We start from the raw sequence: 15,131 nt of genomic DNA on the forward strand, positions 1-15,131 counted from the left end.
GAATATAGGTCACGAAGAATTTGCAAATCTGTTTTTTTACATTTTACGCAACATCCCAACTTTTTGGAAATAAGGGTTGTATGTAAAATCCATTCTCTGGTGCTACATTTCTATTAGTGTGCTGATTCAGATTCTATGTGTATGGTTGCAGATCCGCAGTGTGCAGGTGCTCCCAGTAGACTATGAGATAGAATACATCTGCAGGGGCAACAGGGTGATTGTGGGACCCAAGGTCAGGAAGTGTTTGCCCAATGGCACTTGGACTGATCTGAGCCAGCGCAGCAGATGTTGTGAGTTTTAACCTCAACTGATTCTTCATTCTGTTACCCATCATTCATTTATTCATGTACCACCTGAGACACTGCCTGCTAGACCTTTCATCTAAAGCTAGATGAAAGGACCATGAAAACAGCAGTCGTATTACTATTATACAGGCATTGCTGCAGCATTGAAAACATGCAATTTTCTAGGAAATATAACTTACAGTAATTCAAAGGAACAGTAATATTTTGGAGAATCTGCTCATTTACTTTCTTTCTGAGAGTTATATTCAAAGATCAATATCAATCTCATGTGTGTGAGTTGCAGAGCTGTAGTCATGACATGGTTAGCCTAACTTAATAAGCATAAAGACTGGAAGCAGGGGGAAACAGCTAGCCTGGCTCTATCCAAAGTGGAATGACAATTTTTTTTTTTTGTGCTGGAACTCTCTACATTCATATTTTTTCACTGTATCAATTTGCCCAATAGTTCTGTATAGTGTCTCAGGCTGTAGCACAGGTGGCCAAATGCATGTCAGTCAGTACGGGTTTCAGCTTTGCCCTCTGTATACCCACGATGGTACCAAAACTGGCAACCTCACGGTGACGACAAAACTCTTGGACACTGTGCACTGCATCCAGTTGTTGTTTACTGATAAATAGTTCCAGCTTGCAATTCAATTCAGAGAGAGAGAAAGAGAGGGGTTGGGGGAAGACAGAAATGCAATCACAGTAACAGTGCCAGCTCTAATAATAGACTTTTAATTATATGTAGTATATATAGCATAGTATATTCATATGACATATTTATGTATGTAATATGTGTACATATTAGTAACAGAGAGTATATGTACATAATACAGCACTATGAATCTAATAAGAATGGAAGTATGAGGGAGGAAGCATGTAAGCAAGTAAAAGCATAAATGATCATTTTTACACTGAACAAATGAAAAACATGTTTAGTAGTGAATGTTAGAGATGTTGGCAGGTGTATATCTTCACTTTTTGAGGCAGCCATGCTAGCTGTTTCTTCCTTTTTCCAGTCTCTATGCTACGCTAAACTAATGATATGACTAATGATATGACTCCAGCTCTATATTTGAACATTGACATGAAATCTATATCCAGTTGAATGTAAATAAATCTCCTAAAAATATTGAGTTGATTTGGTCTCTTCTGAACATATATAGAATAAATCTTCCTCTGTTTTTCTGTTCAAGTGCTGTTGTGTCCTCGGGTGTGGACATCCTTGGAAAATGGCAGGGTGTCTTCTTGGCCCCTGGGGCCCCCAGTGGCGGGAACAGTACTGCACTACAGCTGTCTGCATGGTTTCATCCTTGTAGGCCAAAACTCAACACAGTGCAGTAAGATGGGCAAGTGGGACATGCCCAAACCTGTGTGTCACTGTGAGTCACTCTCCTCCCTGATGTATGGTTAAAAAGTTTGGGTTTAAACTGAGAAAAATAAATGACAACACTTTGAGTACTTCAAGACAAATATACAATATTTTGTCTAAATGCACTAGAATCAAAGGTACCTTTCAGGACGCTGAATGCAGTGTCTCTGCAAACATGTCACAGTATTAAAAGCACAGGTGTGAAGCTGAATGCATGTCTTCGCTCATAAATAATAAAGTCAGTTTTTACAATATTTTCAGGCAGCATTATTTTGTCAGCAGGATTTTGGTTGAACTTTGCTGGTTTGTTGACGCGTTGCCATCCCCTGCTGTTGATTGGTGTTGATCATGTAGTCCCTGCAGTGTCCTTGCACATTTGTAGATCTTTATGGTAAATGCTAATATAATTTACCATCAAACTGGGTGATTTCACATGCTGGCCTAACTTTGCACAGTCTTAACAGAGAAACCTCTATAAGCCTCTCTGTATGTCTACACTCACTAATGCTAACAAGGTGTGAAATAATGACTGGGACAATGTACGATTGGCTTGTGGCCCACTTCAGCTGAATTCTTTCTCAGACTTCAACTTTTCAAGATGGTTGTAAAGGTTGTAAAATCTAAGTCTCTTTTCTCTCCTTTTTTCTGTGCCAAAGATGATCGGTACTACAAAGGTAAGACCACTGTCATTCTTAACTAATGATTGGGAAAAACATGCAGTAAACCTACACGGAAATGAATGGTGCTAGAAAAAAGGAATGATACTAAAAGTGAACAGTGCTTTTTATCATATCATATAGTAGTTGTAATTCAGGGCTTCTCACCATGACTGGTCAACATGACTCAGAGAGTCAGCAGGTATTACTTCCTGCTATGTGGCTGAAAGTGTGTAAATGAATGAAACACACTGCTACAGTGACTGGCTGGAGTGATGACCAGTAAATCCCTCAATCTGGATAAATGGTTTGGTTTGATTTTATTTTAAATGAATTAACTGAAATTAATTTGGTATATTAATTTGTCTAAAAATACACTGTTTGGAAACTAAAACAAAAAACAAAAAACAAAAAAACATGGAATACCAAAACAACAAAATCAAAATAATATGATAAAATGAAAAACATATCAAGCATTATCAACAATCACAAATAGTACTGAAACATTTAATACAATGACACATTTGTCCTCTTAACATTTCCTTTGTTTATACCTGTTTTAAAAAAACTTTACCAGACCACTTTCAGACATGCACCTCATTATGTAAATGTAATGACAATTTAATATGTCAGTCTCATGGCTGAAAAAGCATCCATCTGATAAGCTCAGACTGTTACACTTCTGTAACACTTCCTACATGGCACTGTACGAAACTACAGCAGCTTAAGGTTAAATGCACAGAGAGATAGAGAGATTAATAGCATCATCAAAACGTGATCAAATACGAATTAAATGAGAGTCTGTACTAAATGTATGTCTAAATGATGTGCACTGTCAGACTTTATACACCAGAATTCTCTATCCATCCAACTTTCCATCAAAAATATTTTTTCTGGACCTGGCGCAAGGAATGCACTCATCGAAGTACTGCAAAGAGAATTTCAGGCACTACACCAAAGCCTGGAATTCAGTCACAAGCAAACAGACACTACAGAAAACAAATTACTACAACACACTCACCACCCAGCTCACCTCCATCACTACCAACAACAAAGCCATGAAAGAAACCATTCTGGACTTAAAAACACACAGCATGAGAGATAATCTAGTTTTCACTGGCATTCCTGAACAAACCACAGACGACCCTGAAAAAAAATCAGTCAAGGGATTCATGACCAAACAGCTTAAAATGTTGAGGCCATTGGCAACATCTGTTATGGTTTGTGGTCGTTGAGCAAAAAAAAAAAACAAGGTGTGAACCCAAAAGTGCAGACTAGACAAAAGAAGCTGAGCAAACACGGTTCAAAGTGATTTATTTAACAAAAGAACCAAAAATCCACCAGTACAAAAACCAAAACCAAAAGCGATACTAGAAAAAACCACCAACTAATAACCAACAGGGAAAACTAAGACCAGACCAGGAATACTCACAGTAGTCACAGGGAACAACGAAAACCACACATCAGGGGATGATCCCACAAAGACAAAAGAAACACACAAACTTAAACAGAGGGGGGAACTAAACAGACACAGGTGGACACAATCACACTAACAAAGGTGGGAAACATACAGGAAGTGAAGAAACTAAGACACACAAGGGAAGGCTACCAAAATAAAACAGGAACAAGGCTACCAAAATAAAACAGGATCCTACCAACATCGCATTTCACTGTGTGCAGTGAAGAACAATAGCCATCTATAAGCGATCATAGTCAAAGTCAAACACTACGAACACTACATGAACTACAAGTTCAGTATCAAGGCAGGTCAAAGACTCAAAGACTACAGACTACAACTCAAAGACTACAGGTGCAATAACCCATACCATTTCCACACATGGTCCAGCAAAGGCACCACTCAACTCAAAAACATCTCCCATAACAATCGACTGGTGTCATTCCCAGACTTGGTCCAGAAGTACTCCATTGGAAGCAATCAGTGTAGGAAATATCGGCAACCTAAATCATCCATTCAAACACAATGTAACATTACCACTGGCCTACGTCTTCCGCTGAGTTTAAAGTTAACTAATATCCTTTACGTAAGGGAAAACTGGGAAAGAGGAGGAAGACCAATAATGCTAACCAATTCTAACTAATTATGACATACAGCATACTTCCTGATTTCTTTTATTTTTTGCATGTTTGTCACACTTAAATGTTTCAGATCATCAAACAAATTTAAATATTAGACAAAGATAACACAAGTAAACACAAAACATAATTTTTAAATGGTGTTTATTATTAAGGGGGAAAAAAATCCAAACTTACATGGCCCTGTGTGGAAAAAGTGATTGTACCCGTCCAGGATCAAATAGGTTCTCTCTGACAGCATAGGGAAGGAAGGCTTGGTCAACTTTTCCCACATCTTCAGAACCAAAGCTGGATAAATCAGTCAAAATAAAAAAAATGCAAACCTCCTCTACAAAATGAATAGATAAATAAATAAATGATATGCCAAACAGGATGGAAAACATAGTTACAGCAGTGCAAAAATTCAAATATCACATCAATAATTGCTATATTGTTGTTATTATGAGTGATCGTAGTAATAGTAGTATTGGTTACAGTAAAAGGTATTAATATTAGTCTGTTTTTTATTTTGATCATTTTTCAAATTAATTCAATCTTTCTTTTTAACTTACCTCCCTTCCTATACTTTTCCTGTGCCACAGACACAAACAACATAACATAACCCTATTCTGTTATTTCCTGTTAATTAGTCTGTATTTACTTTTTTTGTCTTCCTCATGTTATTTTTCCATCATTTTGCCTATTGTCTTGCAGTAAAAAGAAAAGAACAGCTTGAGTTAAGTTTATTCTGTGAATCCTCTGTTTCCAAAGTCAGAAAAGAACTTTCACACTTAAAAAACAGGCTTCAACTGGGAAAAAAAAAAGATTTGAAATCCATCAATGATGAAGCCTGAGTGAGAAAAGAAAACACTCCCTCTGTGTCATATCTAAATAAAGCCAAGGCAAACAGTTTTGAATGAATGACAAAAAAGTCATACCAAACACTGAAACAGGCTCAAGATTTTGAGTAAGTGTATCTACATAGTCAGCTGTTTCCAAATTTTGCTACTGACACAGTAGCAAAGATCTGTAAATTTTGACCTGCCTAGTCTTACAACTACACTGTTTCAGCAGTGGGTGATTTGAGGGAGGATGTCATCCCCCTTGTTATAAAAATGACCAAAAAGCATTCCTCTTGTTAACCTGCCATCCTCCCTCTCCATCCTCTAGTAGCAGAGAGAGTGCAGTGGCAGAGAGGTTGTTGAGTTGAATATGTTAGTCTAGTCTGTCTGATTCATTGATCTGACTGAGGTTTAAGCAGGTTAAAATCTATATGTGAAGTACCAGTAGTATAACTGTGCTGGTTATTGATATATGCATGGCGCTGTCTGTGGTGCTGAAGTAGTGGATTTGAAATTGCACCTTTTTCTTTCAGTCCTGCCCTTCTGTTAGCTTCATCTTGGATCTATAAAATGCTCCAAAATTTATACTAGAAATACTCTATTCTAAACTATATTGTAGACTATATACTCCATAGAGTAGTATCACCTTCATGGTCAATGTTACAAGTAAGAAATGTTGTTGCGGAAGAGTGAGAGGATCATAGACACACTCTGCTGCCTGCAGTATTCCTATAATATTTCTGTGATCATTCATTAGTGTCTGTGCTGCTAAAAATAAACACCCAGACCAAGCTTCTTCAGTAACAAAATATTTTAGGGCAGATGTAACTACAGATATTAATATGTTGAGTTGAATTATGGGTAGTGTAGGACATTCATGTTTTGGGAGCTTAACCCATATTAGGGACTAATAGTCAGGATATTTCAGGCTCAGCTGCTTCAGTTTTCTTTTACATTTGTCTCTAGTGAGTCTTCTAACTTAATGGGAGTGCAACAGTAAATCAGTGGAGTGTCCCTTTAATGTTGAAATAGTTGGCAATTGGCCATAATTTTCCCTTTTTCTTTTTAAAATGCATTTTTCTGTACTGAGAAAAAAAAATAGATAAAAGTAAGGGAAAATAAAATAGAGGAAATTAAAAGTATAAGGTTTGTATGTATATTGGAAAAATAAATGATAAAAGATAAAGAAAATAAAGCTAGCCTCAACCAGCCAGTAGGTGGTTATCCTCCAGTGACAGTACTCCTATCTTATCTCATGGTGGCGATATTGTGCTTCTTACAGAATGACAAAGCTGTTTCCATCTCAGATCAAGAGTAGGAGGCAGTTTTTAAGACTGTGACCCTCACCAGTCTGTTCAGAGTAAAGATCATTAAGCTGTCATTTTGGCTCTGTGCTATTTGTAATATCCTGTTTGAATAACCAAGCACTGCTGTAGATGATGAATTTCTTGACAGGCATGTTCTAAAATTAGGACTTTTTTTTTTTGTCTCACTGGGATGTAATACCGAAAACAGTAACAGTGTTTTGCTGTGGAAACACAAGCAGAATTTTATAAAGAGAATGACTATAAAACTAGAGCAAAACAGAAAAAAAAAAAAAAAAAAAAAAAAAAAGATTGTATGTGCAAACCAGTGACATGAGGTGAGGTTCATGACTGGTGAGGTACTGACTCCTCTGTAAAATACATGAACCCAAAATAGAAGTTTATATTTCAATTTTGACCTTAATTGAAACATTTAGTTGTTTTAAAAGCTTTTAATTATGCTTTAATCAATTCCACACTGTTCAACAATATGATAGCAAGAAAAACAAAAGAATATTTAATATAAGGTCAAATTCGATTTTTTAAAATTGAAATGTTTTATTTTGGCTGACCTCTCTTTTTTTAATTAAAATTGAACATTCACTATCGCCCTCTGGATAGGGGAGCACACAGCGATGTGCATTGCGCCGATGGAGCTCAGCACTGCCACCCATCAGTGCGGCACGGTACTTTCTGCCTCACCCGGAGCATTTTCACTGTGCATTTATGGCCGATATAAAGAGAGACAGCAATGGGCACGTGCCAACTGCCTGTGTCAGTCAGTGTGTGTGGCACAGCGCTGTCAGAAGTGAGGCACAGGTCATCGCTGCCTCACCTTGCCCTTCTCCCACATATTTGAACAGGAAATGCGTAAATTTAGCAATTTTGACCATAGAAATGTTGAAATCATACAGAAAACAAATTTATAGAACAGCCATGAGCTTAAGTCCGAATTTCCTCCTCTTAATGAATTTATAAACCACAGCAAGTTTTTTTAAAATTATATTTCATTTATGTAATAAATGTAATAATGACTCTTCTTCTTTCTTGCAAATTGTACAGCAAAAATCTGTAACTCCAGAAAATACTACACTAGTAACACTAGGTAGCAGTATGACACTGACTTCAGTGCCAGGGTATAGTACAGCAGGATTAAGACATATAACAAAAGCAACACTCAGGGTGTGATTTCAAATATATTTAAGTGTCAGATCTGTTGTCATGCCAGAGCGCTGCTGCTAATGTCTCAGGATGTGGCCAGGCTCCATTTAAACGTCTGTCTACCAGCAATATCCCACAGTGTTGTTGCAGTAATGAATGACCGTGACAGTGCCACAATCAATCAATCAAAGAGATTTGCAGGTATGCAGCTAGATACTGATTACAGGAGGGACAATGAGGCACAGAGACAAAGAGGACAGAGAGAAACAGTGGATGGAGGCAAGGATTGATTGTGGTTATACCAAGGGTAAAATAAAGATGAAAGAAAGACTGAAAGAGACAAAAGATTTATGTCTTTTATCTATTTAGCAAATGATAATGTGTGGATATTTGAATGATCCAGGGGAAAGCTTTGTGCACTTCCATTACAGTCCCACTACCCCCAGCAGAGTCCTCTCTGTCCCCAGACTCTGGGGACACACTGTCAGCCAGCCAGCATCTCTCCTATCCTGCGACAACAAACAACAAAATAAGAAGTCCCTCCACTGGTATACAAGAAGGTGCTATTTCTCTCTCTCTCTCTCTCTCTCTCTCTCTCTCTCTCTCTCTCTCTATATATATATATATATATATATATATATATATATATATACACACACACACAGCTCAACAAGGACTTAAAAGACAAGAAACAAAAAAACAACAAAAATAAAAAGAAATAACTGAACAATAAGTTAAATAGTGCAAAAATATAAAATGAAGAATAAACAATATATACAATGAAATTTACATTGTGCAGTAGTTATGTTGACAGTGACAGTGATTGATGAATGTACATGTTAAAAACTTGTGCATTAATGGATTATAAATGGCCAGTCATTGGATTCTTTTGGTGTCGGAGTGTAGTTGGAACAGGCTGTGTCCAGGATGTGAGGGGTTTGCAATGATGCTTCCTGCCCAGTCTGGAAAAGTGTAAGTCCTGAATGGAGGGCTGGTTGACACCAGTGTTTTTCTCAGCAGTCCGTTACAGCGTGTTCTTGTCCTGTTACGGCCGCCACCGTTCCTGTGTGTGTGTTCTTGTGCCTGGCATGTATGTGAGTGGTTGCAGGTGAGTGGGTGTGGAGACAGGACTCTTCCTCTGGAAGAAGACAGTGATTGGGGAGGAGCCAGCTGGTGTCCAATCCCCTGCCAGCGATTATCTCCTGTCGGCTACAAGAGTTGTGTCAGCCTGGCAGAAGGCAGCTGGCATCTTTCATGACCAGTCCTCAGCACAGGAGAGATTCCGTTGTTTTGTGACAGATTTGTCAGAGCTCTGGTCCTTGTATCTTTGTGGTAACCAGACTCGAACTGAGCTAGGTTTAGACGGGGACTGATTTTCACACACACCCTTAGTTATAATGTTTTTTAGCCTCAATAGGCTTAGGGGTGCTATTTCGGTTGTGTTTTGGTTCTTGTTTTCCATCTGAACTGTAGGCCTCATTTAGGAGGGTTTTAATTCCATTTCATTTTGTTTGTGATTCAGCTAAGCTCTCGTTTTTGAGAGTTCTCCATTGGTTATGATATTTCATTTGTTTGAAAAGCACCCAATTGCTCTTTTCGTTGTCTTGGAATTGCCTTTTGTACAAAAACAATTTAAAAATACTTGGGTTTAAATAAATAACAATTTTAACCATTTACATCTGGTTGTTTTTTGTTACTTCCCTACCCCTAGCGACCTGGGTCGTAACACAGACAATGACGGATGTGCATATAACAGACTGGATTATTCCTGTGTAGACCTGGATCAGCAGTTGTTGGGACAGGTTGAACTTCCTGAGCTGATGCAGGAAATACATCCTTTGTTGCACCTTTTTGATGATTGAGGCTATGTTTGAAGTCCACCTCAGGTCCTGAGAGATAATGGATCCCAGAAGTGGAAACAGTGTTGTTGAAGATGGTAAATGGTAAATGGACTGTATTTATATGCTGCTTTTCTAGTCTGACGACCACTCAAAGCACTTTTACAACACAAGTCTTCATTCACCAACAGACATACACACTCATACAATGGTAGCTAGGCCACCTGCTCATTATGAGCGTTAACCATTCACACACCGATGGCACAGCCTCAGGAGCAAATTGGGGTTCAGTATCTTGCCCAAGGACATTTTGACATGTAGACTGCCGAGGCAAGGGATCGTCCATTGTGATAAGTGGACGACCACTCTCACCTGCCACCCCTTGCTGGTGATGTTGATAGGGGATTTTGTTGAGGGGCTTCTGCACTGTCCACTGTCATCTTCACAGTTTTGAGTGCGTTCAGCTCCGGGTTGTTCTGACTGCACCAGAGGGCCAGCTGATTGACTTTTGACAATCAGCTGGTCGGAGTTTAACAGACGGGTCTCCTGATGTGCAAACGCTGGTGTAGAGGGAGAAGAGTAGAGGGGAGAGCACACATCCCTGGGAGGCTCCAATGCCGATGGCCCAGGTGCTAGATATGATTTTCTCCAACCTCACCTGCTGCTTCCTGTGTGTCAGGAAGTTTGTGATCCACTGACAGGTGGAGGGTAGTTCAGTAAGCTGGGTCAGTTTCAAGTGAAGGATTTCTGGGGTGATTATGTTGAGCGCAGAGCTGAAGTCCACAAACAGGACCCTTGCATATGTCCCTGGGAGATTGAGGTGTTGTTCAGGGTGTAGTTCAGTCCCATGTTGACTGCGTCCTCCACCGACTTAGTTGCCTAGCAGGATGTGTAGGATGGAACAAAACCACGTTGCAGCTGGAACGAGAAGCAGACATACGTTTTAATTCCTACCTTAGTTGATCTTACTCATTTTATTATCTTCCTCTGTGCTCATGTTATTGGCCTCTCCATTTTCCTAATTTTATCTGCCTTATCTTTGGTTAAATGCTTTATAGCACTATCAAGAAAAGAGCTATATAAAGTTTTACTGGTATTATTGTTGTTATCATTACCATTATCATTCAGGGTTGTAAATCTAGTATATGCAGACATTAAATGTAGTCATTTTATTTTGTGTTATAATGACAATATACGTATGTAAAATGTTATTATTTTATCAGTTTGTATCATGTTTTTGTTACAAGATCCACAGTTATCATGTTATCTGCCACTATTACATTTACTTCTGTTAAATAATTATCCAAAGCTAAAGCTCTATTGTGTCATTAAAATGTCAACTTCACATCAAGATATTATTACAATGTTTTGTAAGTATTTATTTTATTATATAAACATCTCTATGACAAAAATAATATTGCAGTTCAATGAGCTTCATAGTTTGGAAAAGCAGACAAATGTTAATGAACGACCAGGATATTTTTCTTGTTTTTCAGCTAATTGGACATTAGTGTGTACAGCAAACAACAAGCTTGGAACAATTACCTTCAGGTCTTTTTGTCTGCTGGATAACCTATCGATATGCTTTATACACAAAGTGAGCAGACTCAGGTCTCTCCTCTGAAGATAATGAAAAGACACCTCAGTGAACACATTCAGTTTTCTTTCCAACAGGCCAGAAAGGTCAATGTATTGATCAGTCCTGAGCTGTCAGTTCTTTGGTCAACAACAAATAAAATGTAGTACTGACAGGGCTGTTGCTCTTTATTGCTCCCTGTTGTGTGGCTGTGCAGGAAATCAGGCTCTGACAACAGTATAATTTCAGTCTGTCAGGGCTCTTTGAACCATTGCTTCCATTTATGGATCGGGAATGTTTTTTTTGTTTTTGTTGTTGTTTTGTTTTTTTCGCTGTTGTTTATCAGTGTGAGGTTTGTGCATTGGTCACAATCTGAGATCGTGAAAGGCATCATAATGTATAGTAGTAACTGTGTCCTGTCTGTATTTGAATGGTTGTGATGCTATTTTGTGGTTCACGGGTTGTTAAATTGGAGTCAGCATTAATCCAGGATTTAACAATGATTTGATGTGAAAGACTGGGGCTGTGACTGCAGCCAGCAGGTAGTAGCATGCATTAGCATCTTTTAATTAAAAATGCACTCCTAATTACTCTCTCTGAATATGCCCCCTCCACCTTGCTGTGACCAACAGCAAGGGAAAGGTTAGCTGTGTGAGTTGATACGAGAAGATACATTGAGGGAGGGAAGGAAAGAAACACTTGTTTTTCTATTCAATCATCCATATATCCTTAGAAAATCAGACGTATCAACTTGACCAACCCATTCTCACTCCCAACTCTGGGTACCCCGTTAGTGTCATTTTTCAACGTACAGGGTAGTCCAGACTTCTATAGACATCCCATTCTCACTCTCAACGCATCAAATTACGTAGTATAGCGAGTCCACATTTGGAGGAAGACAGTAACTGGATGGGTCAAGCACAGGACTTTCACCCAGAGACCAGGGTTCTTGTCCTGTGTGAACTAAAAGTGAAGGTTGATTTCTGTTGTAGTAACGTAACGTACATAACCGAGCATTTGTATATGATGAGTTGGGAGTGAGAATGTGTTGACTTAACCAAGATCTATAAAAGTATTGAAATCTATTATTTACATGTAAAAGGGTTCATTTCACATTCAGTGATACTGAAGCGTTAGTGAGTTAGTGACAGTAATACGAAAGATTTTTTTTTTAGTTTTTTATTGTATGCATGCTTGCGACCTAGTGCTGTCCCTGTGTAATGACCATAGAATTCTAATAAATAGCTTATCACACATATTTCTTCTCCAATAATTTTATGTAGTTCTTTTTGTATTTTGTTTTGTTTCTCTGTGTTTCATCACTGTGTGAAATTCAGTCTCAGGAGCTAGTGGAGACCAAACCAGATCAACATGGAGGGTGAATATTGGACATTTGTCAGATGGGTACAAACACATCTCCAAATGAATGGTCACGTTGCTTCACGTCTGCTGGATGTGTCATTAGCCAGCTGTTTGCTAACATGTTAGCTGTATCAACTTCAGAAGATGTGTCACACGTGTGATTCTGAACCCCAAATGGCCAAAATGTGGATAAATGCTTTAAATATAATTACATTAACAGAAATTATCTTACTGTGTGCTGCATATTCATAGTCTCCAAATTTTCATTGCTCAGTTAATTTTGCAAACTTGACTTATTTACTTTTGTTGTTACATTTGTGGTTAATCTCATTACAGCTCTGTTTAGTTTCCAGATCTGCTGTATGTCATCTAACATTAAATGGAGGAGCAAAAATCTGATGTGCTGTGCTCTACCAAATCCCATTCTCATTTGCTAGCTGAATTGCATGTGCAAGTATACATAATGCATTTGTCCGTGTTTACATCATTTAGTTTTCAGCACACATATATTCCACTGCTTGATCTCTTTTCCAACATTCATGACCTCTTACATGTATGACTGTGGCTCTAAACAACAGCATGCACATGCATATCAGAAATAGGGGATGATGGGAAAATGGAAAAAGTTCTTTTAAAGATTAAAACGCCATATGTTGTGTCACCCTCACCAATGAGGGCTCTTAAATAAATGAGTCTTTGAGAGAACAAGATTAACAGTAGAGGGGGGAATAACCAGCAGCCTAGATAACATGCCATGGCTTCCTGATTTAAGATGCCATATCAATTATTTATGTGGCTCTGACAGAGTGCTAATGATGGGAGAGGTCAGAGGGCATGGCAGGTTTCAACAGTACATTGATACTCACTTTATTAATCTCAGCCCAAGCATTTCAGCTCACTCTGCTACCCAGCCCCATGAAAATAACCTCTATCACTTGGAGACACTCCTCTAAGGACTGTGTCCTCTAACACATCTGTTACTACACTACATTAGCAGTCACGTCTCATGATGATGACCTCACCATCCATCTGGTGTATCTAGCCAAGAAAATAAAATGACACTCTGTTCTGACAATACTGTGACCTAGACAAAGATTTTCAGTTGTGCTTATCACCATAAATGAACACCCAGAACAAGCTGAAGGTTATGTCCTTGTAGAGAACAACCAAGAAAGAAATATGTGAAAGTCTTTACAGTTTGAGATGACTTAAAGAGTATAGAACATCTTTATAGTCTGAGATGGACAAAAAAAAAAAAAAAAAAAAAAAAAAAACAGGACATCAATACAGTGTCAGATGTGGAAAAGATAAAATTGAAACAAATTGAGATAGACCGATGACCATATTTAGAGAGTTCCAGGCAAGTCAACCACTTGACAGATTAATATAAATTATACACAGTGCGTTAAGGATTATACAATGCACAACAACCTGCATTGCATAGTTGGCTAGAGTGCATTTGTTTGGACTCCCTATGAAGTTAAAACAGTATCATAACACAGTGAACACACACAGATTTACAGAAACAATACAGTAGCAAATAATAAGAACTAAAATGGAAAAACTGGTTGGAATTCTCCACATATTGTAAAGGCTCTCTCATTAGAACCAAAGATATTAATAAAATAACAAATTTAAAAGGTTAGCCCTACTAGCGGGCCCTGGAGGATACATTGTTTATCACCACCCACAATGTGGATGTTTGAATGTAATGGACTATTCTTTTCTAATACACTGTGACATTCTTAACTCCAAAGCGTATTCATTTTCTACAGCAAACCTTGCTGGGCAAACTCCATGCTTTTTAAAATTCAAAACTAGTAAGAGGATCTTGAGTTAAGAATTTCAACTACAATTTCCAGGAGTAAGAATTAACTGAAATACATAATGTAGCTTGACCTGAAGGTGGGCCAGTAAAATCAAAAGAGTTTATCCTCATAGGAGCATCAATGAGTCGCAACAATGAGCAAATGTCAGATTTCAAATTGCCGTGTAATCTGTTGAGTGAGTCAACTGAAAAGTTAATGGAATGTTCAGAATGGATAGATGGAAAGTGTTTATCCTCTAAAGGATCAGGTAATTTCATGATTATAATTAATAAATTAATTTTCTGCCCTTTAGATTTTGACGTTTCTTATGCACAGGTGGAAATGTTGGCAATACATGATTTTAGGGTGATTAGACTACATTAAATGAGAACCCATTCAGGGCTGAAGCTGTTTCAAAAAATTTTTTTTAACAAAAACTTAACCTTTGTTTTTATGTCCCATTAATGTTTCGTACTTCTATGTGGTTTGTAGTAAAAATCTGAAAGGCATTTTATCAGATGATTTTTTTCCCATGACATCATGTACAATGTGTAGTCATTAAATGCATATTCAAGCCCTCTTTGCAGGGTTTTTATTTTCATTTCAGCTAACCACATTTAAATCTCAGCTGGAGACAGTTTGAACCAATTTACATAGTCGATGTTAAGTAGGCAGTTAATAAAATCTGCCAGTGACAGTTGCCATTTCAATAAAGTCAATGGTTTCCAACTACGACCAGAAGCCTGGTACTGTTTTCCTTTGTCTAAGGTCAAAGATCCATTGTTTCATACATTTACAAAATTTAATCTGACACTATAGTCATTGTAAACATCTTATGTGCCATACAAGAAA

The 15,131-nt window shown here is 37.9% G+C and overlaps 1 protein-coding gene across 4 annotated transcripts in view; it reads left to right on the forward strand.

The window, feature by feature from the left end:
• gabbr1b (gamma-aminobutyric acid (GABA) B receptor, 1b) overlaps positions 1-15,131 on the forward strand; it is a 285,160-nt gene that overhangs the window by 105,682 nt on the left and 164,347 nt on the right. For 3 of the 4 annotated variants that reach the window (XM_076754414.1, XM_076754413.1, XM_076754415.1), the window contains 3 exons: positions 152-290; positions 1,484-1,669; positions 2,316-2,333. In XM_076754414.1, the coding sequence (XP_076610529.1) occupies positions 152-290; positions 1,484-1,669; positions 2,316-2,333 (343 nt within the window). The remainder of the gene's footprint in view (positions 1-151; positions 291-1,483; positions 1,670-2,315; positions 2,334-15,131) is intronic. The other variant, XM_076754417.1, reaches the window with a different exon arrangement.

Source organism: Chaetodon auriga, chromosome 17 (genome assembly GCF_051107435.1).
Source record: "Chaetodon auriga isolate fChaAug3 chromosome 17, fChaAug3.hap1, whole genome shotgun sequence".
NCBI lineage: Eukaryota > Metazoa > Chordata > Actinopteri > Chaetodontiformes > Chaetodontidae > Chaetodon > Chaetodon auriga.